The sequence below is a fragment of the Alligator sinensis genome, unplaced genomic scaffold, assembly GCF_000455745.1.
Source record: "Alligator sinensis unplaced genomic scaffold, ASM45574v1 scaffold391_1, whole genome shotgun sequence".
Lineage (NCBI taxonomy): Eukaryota > Metazoa > Chordata > Crocodylia > Alligatoridae > Alligator > Alligator sinensis.
The window spans coordinates 4,275,763-4,290,059 of NW_005841889.1; the positions used below are offsets into that span (position 1 = coordinate 4,275,763).

At 42.6% G+C, this 14,297-nt stretch overlaps 1 protein-coding gene across 6 annotated transcripts in view; it reads left to right on the top strand.

Annotated features, from left to right (window-relative positions):
• The window catches only part of PHF2 (PHD finger protein 2), a 175,433-nt gene extending 162,071 nt beyond the window's left edge, over nucleotides 1–13,362 (top strand). For 4 of the 6 annotated variants that reach the window (XM_014517077.2, XM_014517078.2, XM_014517080.2 and 1 more), the window contains 5 exons: nucleotides 574–669; nucleotides 2,446–2,555; nucleotides 4,942–5,200; nucleotides 5,890–5,982; nucleotides 11,178–13,362. In XM_014517077.2, coding sequence (XP_014372563.1) covers nucleotides 574–669; nucleotides 2,446–2,555; nucleotides 4,942–5,200; nucleotides 5,890–5,982; nucleotides 11,178–11,266 — 647 coding nt within the window. In that variant the 3' untranslated portion in view covers nucleotides 11,267–13,362. The remainder of the gene's footprint in view (nucleotides 1–573; nucleotides 670–2,445; nucleotides 2,556–4,941; nucleotides 5,201–5,889; nucleotides 5,983–11,177) is intronic. The other 2 variants (XM_014517079.2, XM_006017999.3) reach the window with 1 other exon arrangement.
• Nucleotides 13,363–14,297: the final 935 nt, after the last annotated feature.

Below are 14,297 nucleotides of genomic sequence, written 5' to 3' on the forward strand. Positions count from 1 at the left end.
CTGTCCCTGGGGAAATGGAAGGAACATTTTTTCTGATTCATTAGTAGTACCAGCAATTGAAGGAAGGTCCCCAAACATATCAAGAAGACAAGAGGTTGCCCTATCCCTTGTCCCTTCTCCACTTTATGCTAGAACGGTGTAAGATCAGGGACCCGTGAACCCAGGAGGAGCTGGCAATGGGGTTAGGCAGAAGCAGGACCCGGTGAGAATAGAGCCAGACTCTCTCTAGGTCTCCCAGGGCTCTGGCACTGATCCTGGGACTACCACAAGCAAAAGGGTGACAAATGCTCTACTCATTAAGTGAAGGACAGACCCTTCCTCTGACAAGAGTCCTGTTAGTGGGTCCTCACTATGTTTCCTATCTCCTAAGTAGTATTTTCTCTCACAACAAACAATTTGGCCCTTCTTTTATAATATCTCAGTAAGATATTTGTGGCTAGGAACGAGCAGGAAAGAGGGGAAGATGTTCTAAGGGATTCCACATGGTTGTACATATGTTACACCCCAAACAGTATTGTTTAACACTGTATAAGCAACTGATATATTATAAGTATACTTTTTTTCCTGGTCTAGTTTACCCTTCCCTTGAATCGGATGAAGATAATCCAGTATTCAAATCAAGATCAAAGAAAAGAAAAAGTTCTGATGATGCTCCGTACAGCCCGACAGGCAAGTCTTTGATGTCTGTAATGGTCTGACTTGTGGATAAGGGGTGGGAGGTGGGTGGAAATATTTCAAGTGGCAGGCCTACTAAAGAACAGCGTGGCTTGTTATTTTATCATAAGGAACGTGACAATCTAGATTGGGGCTCTCTTACAGGTAGCCCTAGGGTTGTATGTAGCCTGTGAGGGGTTAATTTATGGCCCCCAGGCCCCCATCCACTATTCCCCTATCACTTCAGCTGCAGGGCAGTGTGGAGAGCTGAGGATAAGTCCAGGCCATGTACAGTCAGGGCTGTGTGGAGGGGAGGACCTTGCCCACGTGGGACGGTGGTGGGAGTGGAATCGTGCCTGCAAAGTCCATCAGTGGGGGAGGGAGCATCTGCTGTAGCAGTGGGTGTGGCCCTCCCCAGACATATGGGCCCCCTGGAGATTTAGAAGTTGGACAGTCCTTGTTAGAGGGGAAGCTCCCTTTTAATGGTATGTAACTGTTCCAATTTTGTAAATATAGTAGAACATTGACTTTCTGAAATAATTAGCATCACCGCCATTCTGGAGAAGCAGTTTTTCTGGATAATTAAACGCTGCAGTATAAAGTGCAGAAAACTATATTTTAATTACTGTATTGCATAGCAGATGTTAAAAAACAACAAGACATAAGCAGATGGTTCCATGCAACATTTTAATATCTCAAAGTGTTAGTAAATAAACAACGTGTAGTAGTCTCATCAACAAACACAACCCACCTACCAGAGAATGCTTTGCATAAAACCTTCTGATTAATTGACTATCTGGATAATCCACTCTGTACTGTACTACATTCAGACTAACACATCCGGGGCATTGTGCATCTTTCATCCACTTTTTAAAAATAAACAACAGGTTTTGGGTAGCCGTGCATCCTGTTGGTAAGCTTGATGATGTGCTCCCACTCTTAAGGTGATGCAAGGGTGAAATCTCAGTGTCAAGCAGCTCATTGCTATATGCAATGAGCAGTTTTAAAGAAAACAGAAAGAGAGAGAGAGAGTGTGTGTGTGTGTGTGTGTGTGTGTGTGTGTGTGTAAAAGCTGTTCAGTAAGACTGAATAACCAGTGGGGACAGTTTCTGTGCTGCATCTCACAAAAAGTGGGAGAAGACAAATGCCACCTTAGACCACCTTTTACAATGGCCTGATTCTGCACCAAGTAGGAGCACTGCAAGCCCTGGCATAAATTAGAAGAGCTCTAGGGGCTACTAAAAATTTACAGCAGTTTTACTGGGGCTGTCCGTGAAGCATTCAGTACATATCATTCAGTGCTGCCTGGCACCTTAGAAGCTGAGGATGACAGGGAAGGGAAGGGGTGCTTATGTGGACCCTAGCATAACTCCTCCACTGGTTGAAATCTTCTCTGGCCATTTATGACACAAACAGTTTGTAAAAATCCCTGTGAAACATCTGCCCAGTTGATTTGAAATGAATTCAGGTTCCCTAATTTTTTTTATATTTTACTAAATGTGGTAAACCAGTGACATCCTAGAGGAGAAGGTAAGTTTCCTCCTGAAGGCTACACAGTTTGGTAGAATCTGAGTTCTTTCTCCTCATGTGCCACTCCATGGCCTTAATAACCCTTCACCATTAAGGACACTGGCACCACCTCCATCAAAGGACCCTAATGGATAAGATCTTTCCTGTACTTTTCATGCCCTTTCCCTGCACTCCTTAGGACTATAGTTGCCCCCTCTGCACAAACACTGTTGCAATTCTACTGTAAATTGATTCTTCTTTTGATTTGTTTTTTACATATAGCAAGAGTTGGCCCCTCAGTACCTCGACAAGACAGACCTGTTCGAGAGGGTACAAGAGTTGCATCCATTGAAACTGGACTGGCAGCAGCAGCTGCCAAGTTGTCCCAGCAGGTGAGGTTGCTTGCTAGATAGATAGCTTTCTATTAAAATTATACCATATTTAAAATGGAGCTGTATGCTTCTTGAATGTTAACTGTCTTGTCAAAATAGTTCATGTTTAATTCAAGTACAAGACCAATACTGTATTCCATTTAGTCAGTGGCACAAATCCTAATGGCCTCAATATAGATGGATTTGGGCCCCAAAGCACACTTTCAGACATCTAGCAATGCTACAGTGTAGAGGAGGCCTAGTTTATCAGACTAAATGATCTATGAATTCAAGAAATATAAGGAAATTAAGCAATTTAAGGAATGCTACAGAAATGTTCACAACACATGGCTACACACTGACAAAATTACCAGTAAACCTAGAAGACCTATCTACATCTTTAGGTCTCAAGAATCTAAAACTCACTAAAAATGAAAGGAATGGCATTTTAGCATCCATAGATATAGATAAACACCTTGCAGACTTTCAAAATAGCCAGGTAGACTAGATGCGTAAATCCCATTTGAAAAATGGACGTAGGCACCTAAGTCCTGCTTTTTTTTTGAAGTATACCAGCCATTAAACCTATGCCTTAACAGTACAAGGCAGCTCTGTCCTGAAACACCCCAAGTGCTCTGAGCACGCCACCTCCTGACCCAGAAGTTGTGTAGCTGTAGTAGTGCAGTAACACATGACAGCAGGTGCTGCCGTTTAGCATATTTCTAGTTTGAGAGCTAGTACTCATGTACAAACCCATAGAGTCGGTACTAATGGAGTGAGTACAGGGTTTCATAGCTCTGCCTTGTGCTGTATAGACAGTCCCTAATTCTCAGTGAAATCAATACAACTTTGATGCCTAGATATCTTCTTGAAAAATCTGGCCTTAAGTCACTTTGAACCTTTAACCCTAAGTAATTCAAAATCAAGGATTATACCAGATTTCCTCATAAGTACTTTCTTATTTTAATTATATTTGTTAACCTTTTGAGAGTTGCTATAAAACTCTCTTAGGACACAGAAAGACAAACACATACCCCAGTGTGATGTACACGAGTTTTGTCCATCAGTGCCAGTTAGACCGGGATGGACATCTACTTTGGGGTATCTCATCCAGTAGTTGGTTGTTACTATGCCTTGCAACAGTGGAGCAGGGTGAAGCAGGCAACAGCTTGTTTGCTTTTAGGAAGAGACTCGCAGTATGGACACATGCAGATGAAATCTAAACTGGTTTAATTTACAGGAGTAGATTTTTAACTGTGGTTCTTAAAAAAATAATTGTCTATCAGACTGGGTGTAGTTATCCCTTATAAGTCCATCCCCTTATACCAGAAACTTTCATTATAAAAATGGTTGTTATGCCTCCGTGTCAGATAATCTGAATTTATGGAAAATCCAGGGGAATAAAGCTATCCAAATATCCCATCCACTGTTTAACACTGCATTTTCTCTGCGGCCATCCAAATATACCATCCACTGTTTAACACTGCATTTTCTCTGCAATGTGATCTTTAACCTCCTTTGAAATACCAAAAAACTCTAAACAGCAGGTGACATGACATAGCACAGAACTGAGGAGCCAGTTTAAACTTTTTTTTCATTGTGAGTGAAATTTGGCCCTACACAGAGGGTCAGCACAGGCCTAAAACCTGCTTGAGTCTCAGTCTTGGCTCATACTCTGAACCTGTGTAGTCTTGATGCTCTAGAGGCCTTCCTTGCAGCACAGAAGAGAATGTTATCATGTGAGATGAAAAGAATCTAGCCCTGGTTCTCAGTGACTCTCTTCCTGCACTGTTCAGCAACAAAGGGAGAAAGCATCAGTTGTTCTCCTTGTGAACTCCTGAATCCCTGGCCCAGTCCTTGGTATATATCAGAGCAGTCTCAGAGCTACTCTGATTTAGCCTCCATAGCCCTCTGTGAGCTGTGGAAAACAGAATAGCCACAGTGTAGGGTACACTAACCAGTCCCCTGACAGGCAGCATATACAACAAACTGGGGGCAGAGCCCAGGTATCATTGTAATTTTGGTGTAACTGAGAATCAGGCTCATGATATTCGCTTCTTTTGTTGTTATTTCTATTACCATAAGACACATAAGTCATACATCATGCTAAAGCAGTGTACCAGCCTGCAACAGAAAAACAGTCTCTGCCACAGAGATCTTACAATAGAGACAAGAGAGACAACAGGGGATACAACTAATAGGCCAGCAATCGATAAAAGCGCTGTTATGAACAAATTGTGCTTCCTAAACATTTAACAGTTCTGGTGACTCTGTTGTATTATCAAGTTCTGGCAATATTTTGATTTCTGTCTTAAATCAAAGTCTAACAAAACAAGTAAATGTTTCAGGTTATCATAGTAACTCAGTATTTTCTGGGACTGATGGGAATTCAATGCTTTCTTGAAAGGAGGAACAAAAAGGCAAAAAGAAGAAGAATACCAAAAAGAAACTGTCTCCCAACAACACAAACAAACTCTCTCAGGAAGGCAGCTCTCCTGAGCCGAAATTAGAGTCCCACAGCAGTACTCTAACAGACCATGAATATACTGCTGGGGCAAGCACATTTGGAGTTGCCCAGGTAAACAGAGGTTCTCAACCTATGGCACCTGGAGTTTTCCTCACACAGAAGAGACCCTCATCATCACCGAACAATGCAGCTGCCAAAGGTAATATCAATCTTCACAGGCTCACAGAAAAATAGCCAAAACCTTATCCATCACCTAGTCTGTGCACCAGTGAGGGCAAGATTGTTCTCTAAAATACAGTTCTGCATGCCTGCTCTATTGTGTCTCTATATGTTTCAGTGGCTTTAAGCTGAATTATGCCAGTTCAGGATGTAACTGTGCATACTGAGTGAGGCGAGCATTATTGGCCTATGTTTCACCTTGCATAAAGGGGGCTTATTTGAATCCCCTCAGAGTGAAAAGCTCTTACTTGTGTTAGGTGAGTGCTCTGAGTGCAAATGTGATGCCTCCCAAAAAAAGATTCTGGGACAAGTGTTCTCCTGACCTGTTTGTGAACCTGTGCCACTGTGCAGACAGGAATGCAAAGTCTATGGGGCCAGGAAGACTACAAGAGGGAGCTTGGCTCCATAGCCCAATGGGCTAACATTTCTGTTGGGAATTCCAGGTTCTTATTAATGCTCCCTGGCTTCTTTCAGTATTTTAACCCTGAACTGCTTGCTGTTAAATGCAAAATCCATCCAGCTTCTAGCCTGCTGGTTAGAGCCCTCGCCTGGGCGGCGGGATGGGTGACTTTGAATTTTCTCAGGCTGAGGAGGCTAAGAAGCCCAAACATCCAAGTGGCTGGGTCAGTGCTCTGAAAGGATTCAAACCCACTCCTTCTACCTACCCAGGGCCATGTGTGAACCACCATTCTACAAAGGAAGCCAGGATGACCGCTTTCTCCACCCCTCCACTAGAAGCTGTGCCATTATGCAGCCAGAGCGGTAAGATGCATAGGGCCAGGAAAATACCCCTGCCCAAGGAAAAGCCAGTTTTGCTAGCCTGGCTATGTTAAGTGTTTGGTTCAGAGCTTGGTGTTCTGGGTTCTCACTATAGCTTGCAGAGTTGTTTGGTTTTTGATTTTTTTTTTTTACCAATGACTGTTTAATGTAAACTAGAGAAGAAATCTAGGTAACAGGGACCTGAACCCAGGAGTCCTGTCTCCCTTGTAAGCACCCCAGCCAAGAGGCTACAAGATCTCCTGGGCAAATATATTTACCAGCTCAAGGCACTGAAGCTGTGCTGTTGTGCAGCCAGGAATACCGGATTCATTGGGCCAAAGCTCTGAGGGCTGCTGGGTCTGCAGTCCATGGGTGCATTGGTTCAGGTCAGAGCTAAAATATCTGTGTTCTCCTCTCTGAACTGTAGTAGTATTTCACTTTTCAGGGCAATAGCTGCTCAGTGTAGAAAGCCTGACTAGTCCTGGGGAAGGGAACACAGTCTCTACATATGGCTCTTATCTGAAAGTGCTTGCACTGTGCATGCAGTAATTCAAGATTCAAATGACAAAGAGAAGAAAACATGAGGCAGTTACTTCTGCTCAGTGTGTTGGGAGCATGAGATGAGGGTTGTAGGGTTTGGTCTTTGTACCTCCTGGCTGTTTCTGTATTTTTAGCCTGTGGCTATTTAATTTGAAATGCAAACTTTGTCTTGCCTGGGGATAGGACATGCTTTTGGAAGGCAGGAGGTGGAGTTTTGAATCCACTCAGCTCCCACTACTTGGGTGGATGGCCTAAGGAGGAGCAAAGCACTGACCCAGAAAGTCAGAAACCAGTGGTCGCTGACCTGTACCACTAGTAGGGCTTCAGACCCACATGTTCTGCTTCCCAGGAACATGAACTGTTCCTGGGAAGCTACAGGTTGCCAGCAGGTTCCCAGTAGGTTGCCTTTTGTACCCCATTCTTGAGCCTATGGCTCCCTGCATCCAGAAAGGCAAGATTCAAGGAGCCAGAAGAGACTCCATTGTCTTCTCCATTCTCCTTTTGCTGCTGTGCAGACAGGAAAGCAAGCTGTGTGGGGTAAGGAAAAGCACACTTGAGCAGCAGTCTGCTTTTGAAAGGTAGTGGTTCCCCTGAGCTGTGGGACCTGGTTATACTGCTCTATGCACCCTGGATTGTTCCAGTTCTTTTAGTTCACCCGGGCACTTGTGGAATTCTCCTGGGAGGTGAGGGAGGTGCATTTGAAATGTTCTTGGAAGAAGTGCTCCTAGAGAAAGGGGGGCTTTGTCTTAATGGGAAGAGACTCTGAAGCATTTCTCCTATCTCCCAGGACAATAACCTTCAAGTGGGACCCTTCTTTTGTAGCTTTGGTATTGTGCACAGATAGGAATGATTCATGGGCTTGAAAGAGAAAACCTGAGCAGGAGCCTACCCAGGCCACCAGCACTTGGTTGGGATAACCTGAGAAGTAGGTGCTGTAGGTTCTGATCTTCACATTGCCAGTTCATGTTGTGAGGGCTATTCTGTTGCAGAATACAAAACCCCTCTCACCGCCTGCCTGCTGATTTGAACACACTAATGGGAAGTGGGAGATGTGGCTGATAAGGTCATGAACTGCTGGCTCTTTAAGCTGGCAGGGATAGAAAGCAGGTGCCAGGGGGTCACTAACCTCTGTTGCCAATGGGAAAGTTGAACACATAGCTCTGGTAACTTAGGCAAGTGCTCAAACTATAAGGCTACAGTAGCCTATGGAGGTGCTCACCCGGCTCCTCTTGTGGCTATGCCTTTGTGCAGGCAGGAAGGCAGGCTTCATGGGGCCAAGAAGAGAGTCCACCAGCTGGAGTGTACCTCTGCAGGTTTCATTATGTCTTGGAGATAGAAGGCCAAGGGGCTGATCTCTGAATGCTAGATTGCATTTAGTACTTGTTTTCCTTTCTGGCCTATGCCTGTGTAAGATGCATCAGCAGCTTGGATGTTCTCCTGCCAGGCGTGCATTCAGGGCTAGAAACTTCTCGGGTTGATGTGCTCATTGTGTGGAGGTCTGTCATGGGGAAAAAGAGAGGCCCAGAAGGAAAATGAGCTTAGAGCTTTGACCTCCCAGGGACACAGTTTAAGCACCAGGCTACAGGCTAGTTTATCAGGTTGCCGTTTCTAATCATCTCTTTAGGCTGGCCCCTCTGTGGCAAAAAAAGCAGGTTTGAAATGAGACCAGGAAGACAGTTTTCAAGAGAGAGCCTAAATTTGTAGAGCAGTGGTCTGATTATCCATACCAGACCAGAGAAATGTAGTTTAAATCTTTGCTCCCCAGTTTGCTCAGTTTTTCTAGTCAAGGACTGATTAGTGTAGATCCATAACAAGCTGCAAAGGAGACCAAAACCAAGGACTTGCACCTTCTTCTGGGGGTTTTAACCATTTGCGCCTGTTTGTATCAGTGCTCTCCCCCTCAGTGTGTGCCTACTCCACAGCCAGGACAGCAAGATTTCTTGTGGCTAGCTTGAACTGTGAATGAGGGTGTTGCCTGGGGGGAGCTGCTACTAATTTCTTTTTTCCCCTCATCTAAGATTATTTCAAGGGTCCCCCTCACACACACACTATTTAATGTAATATGCACAACTCCTATTTCTACATCCCCTATGACTGCCTCAAACATGAAGCCAGAGGCATTGCTAGGAAAAATGCTGATACTGCATTGCTCTGAATTTAAGATCCATGGGGTGAAGAGAGCAATCAGCAGGCCCACAGGTTAGGCCTCATTTGTGGCTTTCCCTTCTTAGGAGCTTGCACCACTGGGCAGCCAGGACAGCATTCATTGGGCCAGCCAACGTTCATTGGGCCAGGAAGAGGGTGGAGAAGTCAGGTGTTGTAGCTTGGTGACTTCAGTCTCATGTTTTAGGTTTTATTCTCTGCCCCAGAGTTACCTCTCTCCAAGATTCATGGAGCAGGAGAGAAGGAAGTGAAGGGGACCTGCCTCCAGAGTTATTAGTTCAGCTGTTGGCTTAATAAAGGGAGCCCTAGGTGCACACCTCCTAACTGTCAGAAGTGCACCCCCACCACCAGACTACCTGTGGGTGCATCTTCCACCTGTTCTGAAGGACAACCTCTAAAAAGGTTTGCAGGATAAGACGGCTTATGCATGTGAATGGGTGTCCCAGGATTGCATCATTGAATCAATGGCAGAAAAGAGGCAGTGCATTCACTAACCCTAATCAGAAGGGTGATGGGTGTACATGCCAAGCCTGTGACTTTCTCTTCTGGGAGACAGATGTAAGTGGTCTTGGGAAAAAGCAACATCTAGCCTCAGAGGCAATATAAGAGCCTTTGCACTTTTTGGAACTGGCCCAGAAGTGCTGTCATTTCCCAAAGTGTTATACTTATTGCAAAATCTGGGTTCACAATATGAAACCAGAGAAAGTTACTAGTATGAACAGGAATTTGTGGTTTTATTCTTGTGGCTGTTAGCACAGAGGCCAAAAAAAACAGTTCATCCTAAGCTGCATATTGATATGTTCAAATTATGACACAAGTAGATCTGTTGAAATAAACAGGGTTATATTATGAACTAAAAATAGCTCAGAAGCTGCCCCAAGAAGGTGTGCAGCCCTGCCAGGGCTTTGGGCTAGAATGCAGAGTGCGGCTCGGGTCAAGACTCCCAAGCACCACTCTCAGCTAAGTGAGCAAAGGCTTTGCCTCTCTGGTGAGAAAGGAGTGCACTCTGATGTCCTGGGTGGCTGGTTATTAAAAGGAGTGGGGGTTGTGATACCTACTAAGGTAGCTGTGCGATAGATGCCAAAGTGGGGGCTATAAGGTTGGATTTAATGGGGTCTTAAGAGTGGAGGGAGCAAGGTTAAGTAAAATTATGTAGCTTTGCTGTTGCTGGAGATGTGTGCAAGAGTTCATGCTTGAAGACTGGGAATGTATGAGTGGGGAGAAGAAAATATTTTTCAAACAGCAGCATTGTATTTTTCTTAACCATGTAACCAACTTTCAACTCCAATTACATTGAAGTAGTACACTGAGGTTCATGGCCTATCCCTTTAGGCATCCTCCAAAGCCTATTAAAACAATTGTAAGACTCCAGTTTACTTGGTTTTGGATTGGATTCTTAAAGTAGATGCATAGTTATGAGAGCATGGCTGTGTCCAGTTGCATGTGTTTTACAAAGACCCACATTATAGAGAGTAAAACTAAGTGAGCATTCTGGTCTGTTTACTTTGTGTAGTCTAACGTACTCTTCAAACCACTTGAATTTGTGACCCGAAGTTATACGGTATTTGGCAAGCCATGTAGCTAAGATCTTAGTTACACTTCAGTTGCCTCCAGAAACCACAGTGAAGACACGTGTCTAGGGTAGAAAAATGCTGGCAGCATAAACAAACAGCACCTGCAACTTCATACATGAATAGATTTTTAACTGTAACTTTTAACACGTGATTTTTCATACCCTGCCTTCATGGTATTTTTTAACTTTGATAGCACCGTAAGTATTCAGCTGTTCACACTTTTTTCAAGGCTGTTGTAAAGTGATGCAGAATGGTTGATTGTAGGAGAAGAAAGGAAGGATCTGAAGGGTAGGTTAGTGCCCAACACACTCAGAGAAGATACTGATGATCAAATTTCAGGAGGTTTAATTGCTAGAGAACATAAAAGGATGAGCAAATGAGTGTTGCATTTTTATTGATATAGGGAACAATATTGTTTGGTGGACAGAGGCTCAAGGGCTTAATATATAGCCAGCTCTGACCCTGGCTCATTCTCTAGCTGTCAAGCAGCTGCAGATAGCTATCTGCAGGATTGCAGACTGTATGTTGTCAAAACTTGCCTCCTTCAGCTCATCAGCACAATTATCCAGTAAATGCTATTTTCAGAATTTTTGTGCCGTATGTTTTACTCTCAGTTAAACTTGTTTAAGATCCATGCTGAATGAGTCATCGGGATGGTATATGGTGCACATTCCCTTTTTCATTAGAACATTTTGATTGTTGTGATACTTATCCATAGAGCAGCATGTAAAAATAAACTGTGAGAATCTGTAGTAAATGTACAGTTAATTCAGGTGAGAATCAGATATCAGTATGGTTGCAGAAGATACAAATTTAGCCCTTCTACTTTGGATCTAAATATCTTGTTCTGTTGTTTCTGCATAGCTGTAACTGCTGTTGCTTAAACTGTCTTTTTCCCCTCCCCTTTCTTTTTACTTTCAGGAAAACGTACAAAAAAGGGTATGGCTACCGCTAAGCAGAGGCTTGGGAAGATTTTGAAAATCCATCGGAATGGGAAACTTCTTCTTTAATAGTTAGAAAACTGGGACTTGATCAGAGCTCAGTAACTCCTGAGCTGACACTAACTCTTCAACTCTTGAAGGACTTCAGTAGTATTGTGCATCATTTTAGGGACAATACCAGTTAACTTTTTGCCACCACTTTAATAATTCTTTTTAACTTTCAGCAGTTAAAGTGTACAGAATACTGCTATAAATATTTTTTAATATAGATGTCCTTTCTCAAATTGCTGAGAGTGACTAGTTCGCAAAAAGTTAATAATAATCCAAGAAATTGAGGATCATTCCAGTTTTAGGAAAGTATCCCTCTAATTTGTTCATAAGTAAAAGCCAGGTTGTTTTAGCAGAATGCACATCCACTTCAGTTACTCTTCACTTAAGAAAACATATACCAACATTACAGAGGTATTTGGTCAAGGAGAAATAGACCTGAGTTTTAAAATTAATTCTGCATTGAAATTCTATTTAAAAAGGGGGATATTTTCTGTGTCTGAGTTCCCAAGACATTTTAAGGTGCACTTATAAATGCAGGAGGCAGTCTGCATAAGGCAGAACATGATGGTTTCTCCCTGGTCATGACAGAAGTATGGGCCAACCAAAAGAGCTGTCTCCACACCTGAGCACGATTCCACGCCTCATCCCGCTGACGGTTGGACAACCCTGGGTGCACAAGACAGCGTGTGTTTATGCACAGTGAAAGCTGGTTTACAGCCCACTTGGGACTGGCAAGGCCCACCTCTTTTAGGGGGTTCAGAACTGATTGGGAGTTTTAGCTAAACCTTTGCGTTTCCTCTCTGCTTGAGGGTCAGTTTTCTCAGGCAACTGGTATACATGATGGTATAATTGCCTGCATCCGTGGTGAACTCCACAGCATGCCAAGATGTGTTGCAGACTTTGCAGTCATTTAACTGCAGTATATGAGGTCAAGCTCTGCTTCTTCATGTGCAGCTTTTGATGCTCATATCAAAGCACTTCTTATCAGATACATGTAGGTAACCTTGGGAATGAAGGCTGCATGTACCCAGGTGTCTGATAGTGGGGAAAGTGTAGCTTATTGACAATTTGACTGGATACTTTTTTGTCTTTTAACTCTCTTAGTGTTTGGTGTAGAGTGCATTCTTTTACATTAAACTGCTTGTCTGCATATAAACACTTGAGGGGTTAAATTTGTTTCTCAGGCAACCCCGTATTTTAATTTTTTAGATGTGTTTACTAAGGCATATTTTTCATAGAATGTAGCTTGTACATAGCTTTTTAAATAACTTCTTTTTTATAAGAGTAAAGTATCTTTAGAAATTTCTTTCTATAGAATCCTTCATTAACATTTATACGAGTTTTGGCTGAGTATTATCAACCATTGTATTTTTAGTTTGATTCTAAAAGGGTTTGTTTTGATTTTGTTTTGTTTTTCATTTTCCTTTCTTTCTGGATTTGGGCGTTGCCTGAAAAACAAGTAAAACTTTGTGCAGCCTTAGAAAACGTCTTATACAGAATCAAATCAGAGTACAAAATAATCTATTTAAGACACATTTTGAAGAATAATCTTCAACTTTAATACCAGCTCTTTGTTTTAATTCTTGTATTATGAGGGGGATACAGTTATTTTACTAGCACCTTGTGAAGTGTTTCTGTGTTTTGTGATGATGTAATTTATTAATGTTTGTAGCTTTTTATATTTGTACATTTCTTATGAGCTTTGTTTATATACACATTACCTGGATGTGATGTCCATGAAAAAAACAGCTACAGGAAACAACTGAGGCCTTATTAACTAACCTTTATACTGTTATAGTGTGACATAGATTCTGAGCGCTAAGGAGTCTAAGAGAGTTAGTTGAATAGGGCCCCAGACTTATGCAGAGCAGGGTTTTTAAGCTTCCCTAGTATACTGTTCTTGTTGAGCATTTATATAATATAACCCAGACATCATGCTGTTTTTTTATTATTATTTTCGCAACATGTACATTTCTAACAAAGTTTATTGTGGCTATCTATTACAGTGTTTTATTTACCAATTCATATCAAATGCTCTTGTATCAAGTTCATGAAATCTAAGTAAACTTAGATCAAAGTTTAAAAAAAAAAAGTAAAATATTTCAGGTTTTGTATACAATTGTGTTTGGTGTTTTTGTAGGTTTTTTTTAAAACCTGTTAATAGCTAGTGGCCTCTTTATGCCTTGTTAGACACATGCCATCATAAAGAAGTCAATGGGCAGTGTGGTATCAAGCAGAATATGATTCTGTGTCTTAGTCCATTAAGCTAGGGAGGCACCAGTAAGAGAAGGCAGCTCTAGGTCTAGGTGTGGTGAAGGTGGTCTGAAGATTAGGAAACTGCACTGGTGAGAGTTCTCAAAGTTGAGAACTCAGTTTCCCTTCTGAGCTGCATACGACACTATCCAGCCAAGTGCTCCACGCAGACAGACCCCTATGTATGCATAGAGCACTAGTTGGGGTTAAGTGGGAAGGTATCCCATGTATGCACAGAGACTCCCTTGTGGATGCTCATGATAGGATCAGAACATAAGTCTGCAAAGCTGAGCTTCAAGCCATCTGGGGACAGGCTTTCTAAGACCTTCACTAGTCACCCAAGTCTAAGAATGACTGACAGCTTGGACACAATTCGTCTGTCCCTGGCTGAGTGCTAAACGTGTCAAACACATTTCACTGGGACACCAGTTTGAATGGCTAATTATATGAATAAAACGCAGAGACCAACGTTAAAAAAATAATGCAAAGTTGAGTGCTGAAGTGTACAGCGCTATGCAGACTTTGGATTTGCTTCCAGCATAGAAATAACTAACTCACTTCATACACATTGAGACAAGGCTAAAAGCCAGGAAATGGCAACCCAGGAAATACACTTTTCCTTTTTACTCCATGGTGAGTTGATAATGAACTTAACAGTTTGCCTCCAGCGGCACTTCAGGCTGTTTTCTCACCTGTCTTCACTTGACTGGAACTATCACTGTGTTCATATCACAGCTTGTCCTCAACTGCTGATTGATCCTTATTCTCCTCCGACTGCTCCCCTCCCCCTCTCCTG